We start from the raw sequence: 13568 nt of genomic DNA, 5'->3' as shown, positions 1-13568 counted from the left end.
GGGAAAATTCCCAAATACTCTTCGAAGCAGTCCAAGCTACCCACTCAGTCACTTTAGGAGCCATCCCGAGGATTAGGCAGGTCAGCAAACTCAGTCCCCCACTCTGCCATTTCTTCAATTATCTAGGCAACCTCCAATAAAACATGAGGGTTTTTTTTTTTTTTTTTCCCTTTTCCTACAGTGATTTGTGGAAATGATAAGCAAAAACTAAACTGAATTCAGCGGTCTAAAATCTGGTCAAGTTACAACTTCTCATCTCTGTCAATGTCTACTAGGACTTAAATCCCCTCTTAAAAACAAAAACAGAGAAAGGTGGCTGTAATCTCACGTCTTCTCCTTTCTGCTCTCCCCCGACTTATGTCGTGCCTTCTCTCACTTGTGTTCACTGATCTGTTTTTATTATTGAGTGATGGATGTGATACGAGGAAGAAACTAGAAATGAAAAGGTTGCATCCACTCTGTGTTTCACACGTGGTTAAGTGAACTTGCACTGCTTCGGGGCACGGGTGCTGACGTTTCCATGAGTCATCTCCATTTTTCAGCCCTTGCTGCTTTTGGAACAAATTGAAAGGCCATTTCGGCGCATCAGGGCCATGTCATTCCAAATGCACCACTGCCCTAAAGGGGTCCTTAGAGTGAGCTGTGGCTTGTTTTTCCCATTTTAATGAAAATGATTTGGTATCACGGATCTGCCTACTTTTAGCTTGGAATAATTTCCGTGGGATTGCATATTCTTGGTTTCCATGATATCACAATCTCTCCTCCGTTTTCCTTCTACCTCTGACAGCTCCTTCTCAGTGGCCCTCTCTGCTTCTTCCTCATTGACCTGCTCCGTAAACATCGGTATTCTTCAAAATTACAGCCTTGGTCCTCTTCTCTTACCTTTTCTCGAGCTTCTCACGAAGTCAGCTTCCATTATATGCTGGTTCACAAAGATCCACCTCCAGTTCTGTCCTCTCCAATGGACTAGACTGACCTACACCTGTGCACACTGCTTCTCCACCCAGAGACCTTGAAGCACCTCACACTCTGCTTGACTTTGTCTTTCCCTAATATCCCAGTCCATCACTCGTTTCTGCTCCTTGAACGTGCCAAGCTCGGTCCTGCCTCATGGCTCCAAGGCTTCATCTAAAATGCTATCCTCTTGGGCCGGCCCTGTGGCTTGGTGGTTAAGTGCGCGCGCTGCGATGCTGGTGGCCCGGGTTCGGATCCCGGGTGCGCATCGAGGCACCACTTCTCCATTCATCCTGAGGCCGAGTCCCACATACAGCAACTAGAAGGATGTGCAGCTACAACATACAACTACCCACTGGGGCTTTGGGGGGAAAAAATAAAATAAATAAGATCTTTAAAAAAAAAAAATGCTATCCTCTCCTCTTTTTTTTTACTACAGAACTATTTGTCTTTAGCTTTCACAAAGGTTGTGCCTGACAACCAGACAACTTCTCTCCTTCTCAACTCCCCCGTTTAAATTAAGTGCCTTTGCCACTACACGCTCTCCTGATAAATTCTATTTTCCCTTTATAGCACCTAGCACATTTTGGAGTTATGCATTTATTTAATTCCATTTGTTGTTTAGTCTCTTCCATCAGGCCAGTGATTCTCAACTTGGACTGCATTTTAGAATCCTCTGGGAGCTTTTAAAGAATATCAATAGGTGGGCTCCTCCCGGACCAACTGAATCGCTGGAGACAAAGCCCAGACGTCTCAATTCAGGTGATTCTGCTGTTCACTGAATTGAATACCCTGCACTAGACTGTAAGCCCCTGGAGGACAAGAACCGTCCTTTTTGCTCACTGCTGATTATACCGAGCACAGTGCCGGGCCCATGGTATTCAAAAATATTTATTGAGTTTTATTGAATAAATGATACTAAACTTATTCTAACTTGTGACTTACTGTAATTCTGTGCAGACACGATTCCTCCCATCCTGCCTTAGCTCTTGCTAGTTCTTTCCTCTGTCTGGAAGCCTGTTTCCTCCTTCAGTGGTTCACGCCAATTCATTTTTCAAGACTTAGCTTGAACATCATCTTCTTTGGGAAATCTTGCCAGTCCCCCAGTGGGACAAGCTGAGTCCTACGACAGCTGGTGCTTACCTCTACCACAGCACTTAACACATTATCTTGGAATGATGTAAGTGCTTCTCACCCTCACTCTTCTGAACTCCCCAGGGCTTTGGATCATCTCTCATTTCTTTGAACTGCTCATCTTCCTCTACTTTTATTTTGATTATTGACTTCACCATTGATCTAGTCTCTCAAGATATAAAACCCAACGCTATCATCCCTTCTCTCCCCACTTAAGCTGGTAATCAGAGATGTGCAAAAATGTTCACTTTGGAGTTATTTATAATAGCAAACATTTGGAAATTGATTATGATATACCCATAGATTATAATATTATGCAGCTTTAAAAAATGAGGTTGTGGAAGATTACTTAATAAAATGTAAAATGTTTGTATGATGTATTGTGACATGACAAACAAGTTTCAAAACATAAGTACAGTGTGACGTCAATTTTATAAAACAAGCTCTATCTGTCCATCAATCAGTATAAAAGATAGGTCAAAATACATCAATAGTGGTTATTTTTGAGTGGTGCAATTTTTGTCTTTGTGCTTTTATGTGTTTTCCATTTTAAAAATAATGAACATGTAATACCTCTGTAATCGTAAAAAGCACAGTAAAGTAAAAAAAAAAAATGTGGCATTGATTATCCACTAGCTGGATGAACTAAATGGAGGTAACTGACAGTTTGCTGAAGACATAAAAAGGGCAGAACCACCTTTCTCTCTGTAACTTTTTCTTCCACTTTAAATATTTAGAATTAATGGGGTGTGACGACTGATGACTTACATTTACACAAAGCAGCTTTCCAGACTACCCACGCTCACATCATATAATATCAGTAATGAAATCCATATCGCCTTGTTCCATTTGGACTCTGAGAGCACATTATTGTTTCACAGAATTGTATCTCATAATTATTTCTTTCTATGGAATTCACTCTGGACAGATTTTGTTTAAACTATGCTCTTGACCCGTGTCTGATCTCCTCAAATGTATTTATTTACTAGTCATGATCTGAAAAATAGAAAAATAGCATGCAGTCACCTTTTTGCAGACAAAGTCACCAGGTAAATAGACAGTGGATTTCAATCTTAGCAGCATGTCGTAAATCATCTGCGAATCACAACCCTGAAGAGAAAAATAATGAGAAAAATAATTATTTAGACAGAGCTAAAAGGCCAATATTCCAAATGATTTTAAAATGCAATGAAAATAAACAGTAATAGAGGTTGTCTGTGTTAACACTAAAATATTAGTTGCCAATGGATATGGACTTGTCTTGACCCAAAATTTAGAAAAAAAGATACCTATAGTATGATGGCAAGAGTTTGGACTCTGGTGAGGTAGATTTGGGTTTCAATCCTGTCTCCACTACCTGTCACTATGTGATGTCTCATGACCTCAGTTTCCTCACCTGTTAAATGGGGGTAAAAATGGTACTTATCTCATAATGGTAAAATCTGACTCATGTAAAACTTAACGTAATGCTTGATTAATGGTAGCTATTAATGATTATGATAATATACTAATGATAATAATTGGTTATTAGTATATTAGGACTGACATGGATCAAAATATTGGCTGAATATTTTTCTTTCTTATAACATCTTTCATACTATTGTTAGATATTATTAACACTGCAATCTTGTTTGTCTTTCTTCCCCAACTCAATTATCATCTTAAACGCAGGGAAACTCTATGTACAGAATAGATACAAAAGCGGTATCTGTTGAGTGAATAACTCTTCATATCCACTTTAATAGTGTAAGAAACAATTTGATTTGTCAGAATATATGTCTATATTTGTATTCTGTCCAAATAATTATAGTTTATCTATATGACAGGCTAAAGAAAAATCTATAGATGCTTCAAAAATCTCACCTTATTTTACATCATGGTTTTGAATCTTTTACTTTCACCAAATATTTGTATTTTTTCCTTCCAGAGCTGCTAATATGTAGCAGCTTTCCTTTTGTGGCTAGTCCTGCCCATTGCTTAGGGGAATTATTATTTTGCAGAGAGCTAATCACAGTCAGTAGCAGAGGAGGGCGAGAGAGGGGCAAAGGGCTGGCCCCCAATCTGTGGATTGGATGACCATTCCTTTAGCAACCGCCAGTTTCCCTAACGATTTCAGCAGCAAATGCTTGACCTAGATCCATATGAAATTTAGACCTCGGGCTACTTGACTGATAAGGAAAGTTAATCATTTATGATTGAAGTATCTTCAAGTAGCGATCGGTGAGAAGCATTCAGATGAACTTGGTGCTAGAATTTAAGAAATTTATTTGAGAAAGTATAGCTTTTGGTTATCCAGGATGGAAAAAACGACCAGGGCCGGCAGGAATACATTCTTAATATAGTCCCACATATATGACAAGAAGCCACCATGAGCCAGCCTTTGTACCATGCCTTGGAGCAAGTCTAGTTGGGATGATGTTTTAAGCCAACAGAAAGGCTGTAATTGATGGTAGAAGTTAGTCATGTCATAAGACATCCCAGGCGAATACCCATAAAACTTTTAAGAGCACGGGGGGGTTCCACTTCTGCCTGGGAGTGGGGTTGGGAGAGGAGAAGCATCCAGAAGATGCTTATGCGGGTAACACATTCTGAGTTCCTTGAGGATGAGTATGATTTGTATCTGCAGACACACGAACATCCTTTTAGGTAGAGGGAAATTTACCTGTTCCTTCCTTGTTATGTACTTGTTTTGTGCAAAGTATAATCTGTATACTTTGTATATAAAGTATTGTAAAAATAATAAATAAATTTTTATTTATATTTGTTTGATTCCCACTATGTCTTATAAGTTCTCATATTTGCTAAAGCAAATCACAAACATTAATTTCTTCCTAAAAATTGTGGTTATTTTGTTTTTAGTAAAAATTCTCTAAATGTGTGGCTCATGTGCCTTATTTCTTTTAACGCTGTCATTGGTTCAGAGTAATTTCATTTCAGAAATTGACGTTCTGATCACTCAGAACCTGTTTAGAAAAAACACAAAGTAAAGTAAAAAACAAAACAAAAAGCCAACAGTTGACTTTGGGCACTGAGAATGTTGGTAAGGAAGAGAGCTTTACAATGCAGATGTGTTTAATTCACACAACAGGTCCAAGAGGTAGTTATTGTTACTCCCCAGGGAGTAGTTCAGCAGCTTTCCCAAGTTCATACAGCTAGTATGAGAAGTCTGACTCCAGAGACCATGGTAGGTCATGGTGCATCTCACAGAGATTTGCCATTTGGAGGAGGTGGAATGAGTCATGTACATCAGGAGGGAAGGCATCCAGCCTGAGGAGACAGCCAGTATAAAGGCATTAAGGGAGGACCATCCTGGCATGTCGGAGGAAGAAAAAAAAATGACAAACACACTTTAGATTGATTTTAGGATTTCCTCCACTAAGAACAGCTAGCATCCTTGATGTTTTAGGAAAAATTCATCAGAAATATACTTGGAAGTTCTTAAGCATAAATATATCTGGAGTATCATTGCAATGAAGTTAACTCTCATTCACGTCCACGGAGAATAACATTGTAAATGATCAGAAATAGAAGATCTCAAAAAACCCACTTACATTTACTTTTTTTGTGCACAACTGATTTTTTGGTATTAATTTTTACCATTATAATTTGTAGGTCAAGAATAGAGTTTTCATTCCTTAAACAATTCCTATTGGAATAAACTTTGACAAAAATTCCCAACTATATTACATTGTATCCATAGCAATTATTAATGATTTTAAGTGTTGTTTTCCTATGGAAATAATTCCTGTTCTATATAAATGTACAAAGATGTGTGTGGCAGTATTGTTTTCAATACTGAAGAAGTTAGAAACAATGTGATGTCAATCTGTGGACAGATAAAAATATTGAAGATTTGTAGGTTGGAATACCATAGGGTGGCTAAAATAAATAAACCAGATCTCTCTTTCTATTTAGACAGGATTGAACTCGATAAACAATGTGGTTTGCATAAAAGCAAGGTATAGAATATATTCAATATGATTCCAACTATGAAAAAACTACACGAAATAATACTGGCTGTCATTGATGTTTATATGGATATAAAATAAAGTTATAAAAATGAGGATTGGAAGGATAACCTCAAAAATCATCTTAGTGGGGCTGGCCCCCTGGCTTAGCGGTTAAGTGTGTGCGCTCCGCTGCTGGTGGCCCAGGTTCGGATCCTGGGCGCACACCGACACACTGCTTCTCCGGCCATGCTGAGGCTGCGTCCCACATACAGCAACTAGAAGGATGTGCAACTATGACATACAACTATCTCCTGGAGCTTTGAGGGAAAAATAAATAAATAAATGAAAATTAAAAAAAAAAAAATCATCTTAGTGGCCACTTCTGGGGAGGAGGAAGGAGAATGGATCTGGGGAGAAGAAGTGATGAGCTTCAAACTTTAATTTTTATTAATTTTAATAAAAATAAAATGCACATCCCAAGATTGTTCGTAGGAACAAAATCCCCTTCGTGGAGGAATGCATTTCATCTTTTTTCCTCTATCCTTCAGGCGAGCTCACTGGCAGAAAGCACTAATAAAGGAACCCAATCAGCGGAAAGGGTTAGACCAAACTAGGAGATAAACCCTAAAGTAGACAAGCAAACAATTAGTGCTTTCCTCAGTAGAACTGACATGGACAGCTTTTAGCTTATAGCTTGGGTTTCCTCAGAGGAAAACACTTGAACCATTACACATAGCATTTTTATTAACATAATTGCACAAAACATGTATCAAATCCTGTAAATGGAACATAATAGCCGTACGTAGTAAACACGTAGGATCTAAATCTCAACAATTAAGTGATTCTGTTCTCTAAGATTTGCTTTGTGCACAGTGCACTGGCCCTCGGGCACCTGCGGTGTAGGACTGGCTCCTTCTCATCTGTACTTTAGTCTTAGTGAAATGAAGTTTGCATTATGAAGTCGCTATATTTTATGATATGTTTGCAAACAATCTGTTTTTCCTCTTCAGAAAATGATTATTTTCTTGAGACACACTTTGTTCCATTATTGTATGATCAAAAAGAATTACATCCCAGGGCTAGCTTTTTTTCTCCTTGTAATGCAGCTCCATTTCCTTTGCAGAAGTCATTAGGAGATTTTCTGATTCACACAGAGTCAGAGCATAGTCACTGTTTCATAAATGTCCCCTTCTCTATAAAGTGAGAGGACCTGTATAAGCATCAACATTAACATTATGTTAACACATAACATTTGTATTAAATTTTCTATTTTTTTATCTTCACCTGTTTAATCTTCACCTCCCTGTGCTGCCTGGCATTAATTAATACGTTGTTATCACCTCTGGTTTTGAGATGAGGAAACGGAAGTGTATTGACTCCCTAAGGTCACACGTGCAGTAGGTTTCAGAAGAAGAGTATCACCAGAGCGTGTTTTTTTTTTTTTTTTAAATCTACATTCCGAGCAACTTGAGGGCAAGATTTGTGTACTATTCACTTGTGTATCCCCAGTGTCTCACCAGCGCTTGGGGCATATGGTCTGATGTAAGGAATGACATTTTAGAGATTATTCCGTTTTCAACAATGGGAAATTCAGTGCTGTACAAAAACTGTGTGTTACAGATCTGAATAAGGATTCTGGAGATTCGATTGGAGTTGGGAAAAATTTTGTTTTCATTCAAAACATAACCTATAGGTTACATGGTGGTTTCTACACCCAGGAAGTTCTTCTTTTAATAATGGCAAGCTCTGCACACAATTGTAAAGTTGGTAAAATTTATCTTTGGAACGCCTACGTTCTCATTCCTGTAAGATCTCTCCATTTCTAGGCTCATTCTTGCTTTCTCCGAAACAGAACTTAAGATATTATCAGTAATTTGTAACTCATTGTGACTTTGTCACCCTCAAGTACAAACAGTGGTCTTCAGGGATTTTTCCAACTCGGTCTTGTAAAAGGAAATGCTCTGTCCCATCTTAAGCTCCATTCCCATTACGCAGATGGTGGGTGGTATGTCTGGAGCGGGGCATTCTGAGTCAGCTGCCGTGCCCTTGCCTATGCTGGTCATGGCTACTGGTTGGTAGCTGTTGGGAGCAGCAGTCAAATGTGCTAAATAATTTGCAAAGTACTATAATGTCAGGACTCATTGAGTTCTAAGTGACGACAGACCCAACTCTGCCCTCAATATTTGCAAACACTAGTAGAAGTCCTGTCCATCAAGCTTTCCTTGAGAACTGACAGTAATTCTGTTTTTCTAGGAGCTTCACCATCACATGGCCAAGGTGGGCAGTCACAAATTGGACGGAACCTTGAGGATCTAATTCATCTTCCTGCGATCAGGCAGGGCCACACACAACCTGATTTTACTGGTGCGGAAACTCCCCTGTGATTGAATCAGTTTTACTCCTCTGGTAGTAATAAAAGTAATAATAACACTATGACTCACTATGTGCCAGGTACTGATATAAGCGCTTTATATGTTTTGAGTCACTTAATCATCACACAAAAACCAAGGATACTATCTTATTTACTTAGAGTTTCCCCACCCTATTGGGAGGTGCTGGAGAGCAGGGACTATGTGGGTGCCATATCTGGGGACCCCACTAGTGCATTAGACAGAGTAACTGCTCAGGATGGGTAGTTGAGTGGAGTTCACCTGGGTTACAAGCTCATTGTTCAAAATACTTAAAACAAAGTCTGGCAACAACACTTTATTACTGATACCACCAAGGTAAAAATAAAGTTAATAAAACTAAAACGTAGTAAGTCTCGCTGTAACGCTCTGATTTCAGGTCCTCTGGGGGAAATCCGTGATGGCATATCTGATCAGGGTGTGACTGCATGTGTGAGGGGTAGAAATCATTCATTTTGCCACTCCCATCCATTCCTGGCTCAGTCTGCTGCTCACATACTAAACTCTTCTGCATCTTTCCTAACACTGAAGTCACAGGCTTCCCAGGCTCTACTCACCACATAACCACAAACAACGTCACAGACCCCAGAGAGGTGTCCTGTTTGGGATGGGTTCTGCATTTTACCAGAGCAGCAAGTAGCGAGACACGTCGCGCTCGCCTACACCCCCATTTTGGCATCTCTAGGTCCCTGGTTTCCTACTGTCAACAGGGGGGTCTTTTTCCGTTTCTAAAGGATGCAATTTTAATTTCAGCCACTGGGTGGCGCAACAGAACTTTCATTAAATTTTCTCCCGTTTCTGGTAATTTAGTGGTAGAGGCAAAATGTGATTTTCCTAGCATTTAATTTGATAAAACATGTTTAAAAATTGAAATTAAAATAATAAATCATCAGAAAGGAGGGGACATTGCCCAACCTCCTAGAAATGAATCACTTCTTATTAGCTTAATACTTGAGCCTGGGCTGGAAGGACGTGCCATCTGGAGGGAAGAAGAGACATTTTTGTGAAAAATTTAAAAAATATTCTAATATGACTATTTATCTCTAAGTTCTTTACAAACTCGGATCACCCCGTGTAGAAGCAGCAAATCTTACTAATTAACCACACTTGATGGAAGCAAAGTTTTAGTGAATATCGACGTCTCTAATTCTACCGTCTTTGATTAAGAGGGAACAAAAGCCACGTGAGATTCAGGGTCTCTCCTCAGCGGGAGAGCAGCCGAGTGCGTGTGAATTTAGGCATCTGGGGGTGAAACTAACTGATGCACCAGGTCTGTGAAAACTGCTAAATGATGGCCTGGAACTGGCGTTGATTTCTGACTCTGGAGAATCTTCTCTGGTTCCCCAGCATCCTATCATTTATCCGGATGGGGCTGGTGGGGAGCTGAAAGGCAGTGCCACAGAGCGTTAAGTTCATGGACTGTGGAGTGAGAAAAACCTGTCCTCAAACCCGGCCCATTGCTTAGAGCTCAGTGGCCTCAGTCAGGTCAACAGCTTGCAATTTCTGTAAAATGGGGAGAGTAGTAACATTTCGTCGGAGGCTTGCTGCGAGAATTGATTGAGAGAAGGTGATGATGCGGTTAGTACAGTGTAGTCCATAGTCAGAACCCAATAAACAGCAGCTATTGTTATTTTTGAGAACACGTGTATCGATTTTAAAATTCGGGGTTAGCAACAGTTCCTTTTCTTACCCTTGACTTAATTATGCTCCATACTTTGACAACGCTTGGGGGCTGTGATGGTTAATTTCATGCGTCAACTTGGCTAGTCCATGGTACTCAGATATTTGATCAAACGCTAGTCTAAATGTCTCTGTGAAGGTATTTTTTAGATGAGAGTCACATTTAAATCAGTAGACTGAGTAAAGCAGAGTATGGGTCATTACGTGGGTGGGCCTCATCAGTCAGTTGAAGGCATTAAGAAAAAAAGTCTGAAGTCCCCTGGGGAAGAGGGACTTCTGCTTCCAGGCTGTCTTTGGACTCGAACTGCAACATCGACTCTTCCCAGGGTCTCCAGCGTGCTCGTCTGCCCTGCAGGTTTTGGACTTGTCAGCCGCCATGATTGCATGAGCCAATTCCTTAAAATAAATCTCTGTCTCTGTATATACACATCCTATTGCTTCTGTTTCTCTGGGATACTCTAGCATAGGGGCCGTGTAAGAACTGGGTATAGCAAGGTATATGGTGACAGTGTTGGGACTGAAGGATCATGGACAACCTTCCCGGGACGTTGTCCATATTATAATTTATGATACTCCAGTATTACCTACATTACTTTGGCTAAAGCATTATGACACTCACTGTTCCACTGATACATAAACAAATTTCACAAGGCTAAAAGAAAAGGAATATAAGCACACTTGTGCTTTTTGAAGTTTTTTAACACGAATAAAATGCAAAATTAAAAGCAACAGACACGGGGCCAGCCCGGTGGCGCAAGCGGTTGAGGGCACGCGCTCCGCTACAGCGGCCCCGGGTTCACCGGCCCGGATCCCGGGCGCGCACCGACGAACTGCTTGTCAAGCCATGCTGTGGCGGCGTCCCATATAAAGTGGAGGAAGATGGGCACGGATGTTAGCTCAGGGCCAGTCTTCCTCAGCAAAAAGAGGAGGACTGGCAGATGTTAGCTCAGTGCTGATCCTCCTCACAAAAAAAAAAAAAAAAAGCAACAGACATATGTCTTTTGAAAAAACTGAATCAAGATTATTTAGTGTATAATCATCTTCTGGTCCTGCGTCGCAAACAAATTCTACTACACCTGTGTCCATTCTCAGAGTTACAAATGGAGAAAAGTCCTTATGAAATTTTTGACTGAAGGCCCAAGATATAAACCTAAAATATGCCTCAGGGCATCTTAAAATAGGTATTTGTGAGTCAAATGATTTTCAAGTACCTTTATTTACCCTAATCCTGCAGATTGGAAAGACAGAGCCGGCTGCCAGCCTCCAATCTCGGTGCCAGATCTCGCTCCCTCCTTTTTCTTTGCCTCTCTCGCCTCCTGCCTGCCTGCCTTTTTTTTTTTTTTTTTTGAGAATTTTATTTATTTTTTATTTATTTATTTATTTATTTATTTATTTTTATTATTTTTTTTTATTTGGGCTGTGATTTTTATTTCAGCACATCACAAAAATATTAGTTGACAGCTTTGAGTAAATCCCATGCAACAGATACTACAATAAACACTAAATTCAATCGACTTACTCAGTCTTCCCAACCCTTCAAGATTGAAATTATTAGCACACAATAATACTACATGTTTTACAGATGAGAATATTCAAGATTACAGGAGTAAGTCATTTATCCAAGAGTTATGGACATCTGTGTCTTTTTTTTTTTTTTTATTGCAGTAACATTGGTTTATAACATTGCAAAAATTTCAGGTGTACATCATTGTACTTCTATTTCTGCATGGACTACATCATGTTCACCACCAAAATACTAATTACAACCCATCACCACACACATGTACCCAATTATCCCTTTCACCCTCCACCCTCCCCCTTCCCTCTGGTAACCACCAATCCAATCTCTGTCCCTATGTGTTTGTTTATTGTTGTTATTATCTACTACTTAATGAAGGAAATCATACGGTATTTGGCCTTCTCCCTCTGACTTATTTCACTTTGCATTATACCCTCAATGTCCATCCATGTTGTCACAAATGGCTGGATTTCGTCGTTTCTTATGGCTGAGTAGTATTCCATTGTGTATATATACCACAGCTTCTTTATCCATTCGTCCCTTGATGGGCACTTAGGTTGCTTCCAAGTCTTGGCTATTGTGAATAACGCTGCAATGAACACAGGGGTGCATGTACCTTTGCAAATTGCTGTTTTCAAGTTCTTTGGATAAATACCCAACAGTGGAATAGCTGGATCATATGGTAGTTCTATCCTTGATTTTTTGAGGAATCTCCATACTGTTTTCCATAGTGGCTGCACCAGTTTGCACTCCCACCAGCAGTGTATGAGAGTTCCCTTCTCTCCACATCCTCTCCAACACATGTTGTTTCCTGTCTTGTTAATTATAGCCATTCTGACAGGCGTGAGGTGATATCTCATTGTAGTTTTGATTTGCATTTCCCTGATAGTTAGTGATTTTGAACATCTTTTCATGTGTCTGTTGGCCATCTGTATATCTTCTTTGGAGAAATGTCTGTTCAGGTCTTTTGCCCATTTTTTAATTGGGTTGGTAGTTTTTGTTGTTGAGATGCATGAGTTCTTTATATATTTTGGAGATTAAGCCCTTATCAGATGTATGGTTTGCAAATATCTTCTCCCAATTGTTAGGTTGTCTTTTCGTTTTGTTGATGGTTTCCTTTGCTGTGCAGAAGCTTTTTAGTTTGATGTAGTCCCATTTGTTTATTTTTTCTATTGTTTCTCTTGCCCGGTCAGATGTGGTGTTTGAAAAGATGTTGCTAAGACTGATGTCGAAGAGCGTACTGCCTATGTTTTCTTCTAGAAGTTTCATAGTTTCAGGTCTTACATTCAAGTCTTTAATCCATTTGGAGTTAATTTTTGTGTATGGTGTAAGGTAAGGGTCTACTTTCATTTTTTTGCATGTGGCTATCCAGTTTTCCCAACACCATTTGTTGAAGAGACTTTCTCAAAATATATAAAGAACTCATGCATCTCAACAACAAGAAAACTAACAACCCAATTAAAAAATGGGCAAAAGATCTGAACAGACATTTCTCCAAAGAAGATATACAGATGGCCAACAGACACATGAAAAGATGTTCAAAATCACTAACTATCAGGGAAATGCAAATCAAAACTACAGTGAGATATCACCTGACGCCCGTCAGAATGGCTATAATTAACAAGACAGGAAACAACATGTGTTGGAGAGGATGTGGAGAGAAGGGAACTCTCATACACTGCTGGTGGGAGTGCAAACTGGTCCAGCCTCTATGGAAAACAGTATGGAGATTCCTCAAAAAATCAAGGATAGAACTACCATATGATCCAGCTATTCCACTGCTGGGTATTTATCCAAAGAACTTGAAAACAGCAATTTGCAAAGGTACATGCACCCCTGTGTTCATTGCAGCGTTATTCACAATAGCCAAGACTTGGAAGCAACCTAAGTGCCCATCAAGGGACGAATGGATAAAGAAGCTGT

The 13568-nt window shown here is 39.7% G+C and overlaps 1 protein-coding gene across 2 annotated transcripts in view; it reads right to left on the bottom strand.

The window, feature by feature from the left end:
• Positions 1–13568, bottom strand: part of CNGB3 (cyclic nucleotide gated channel subunit beta 3) — a 142260-nt gene that overhangs the window by 24011 nt on the left and 104681 nt on the right. For both annotated transcript variants that reach the window (XM_087420587.1, XM_004441130.3), the window contains exon 14: positions 3115–3198. In XM_087420587.1, coding sequence (XP_087276713.1) covers positions 3115–3198 — 84 coding nt within the window. The remainder of the gene's footprint in view (positions 1–3114; positions 3199–13568) is intronic.

Source organism: Ceratotherium simum, chromosome 31 (assembly GCF_057802395.1).
Source record: "Ceratotherium simum simum isolate JZ-2026a chromosome 31, ASM5780239v1, whole genome shotgun sequence".
In the NCBI taxonomy this organism is placed as follows: domain Eukaryota; kingdom Metazoa; phylum Chordata; class Mammalia; order Perissodactyla; family Rhinocerotidae; genus Ceratotherium; species Ceratotherium simum.
The sequence above is the reverse complement of the archived record's forward strand: the minus strand, read 5'-3'. Positions and strand labels throughout refer to the sequence as shown.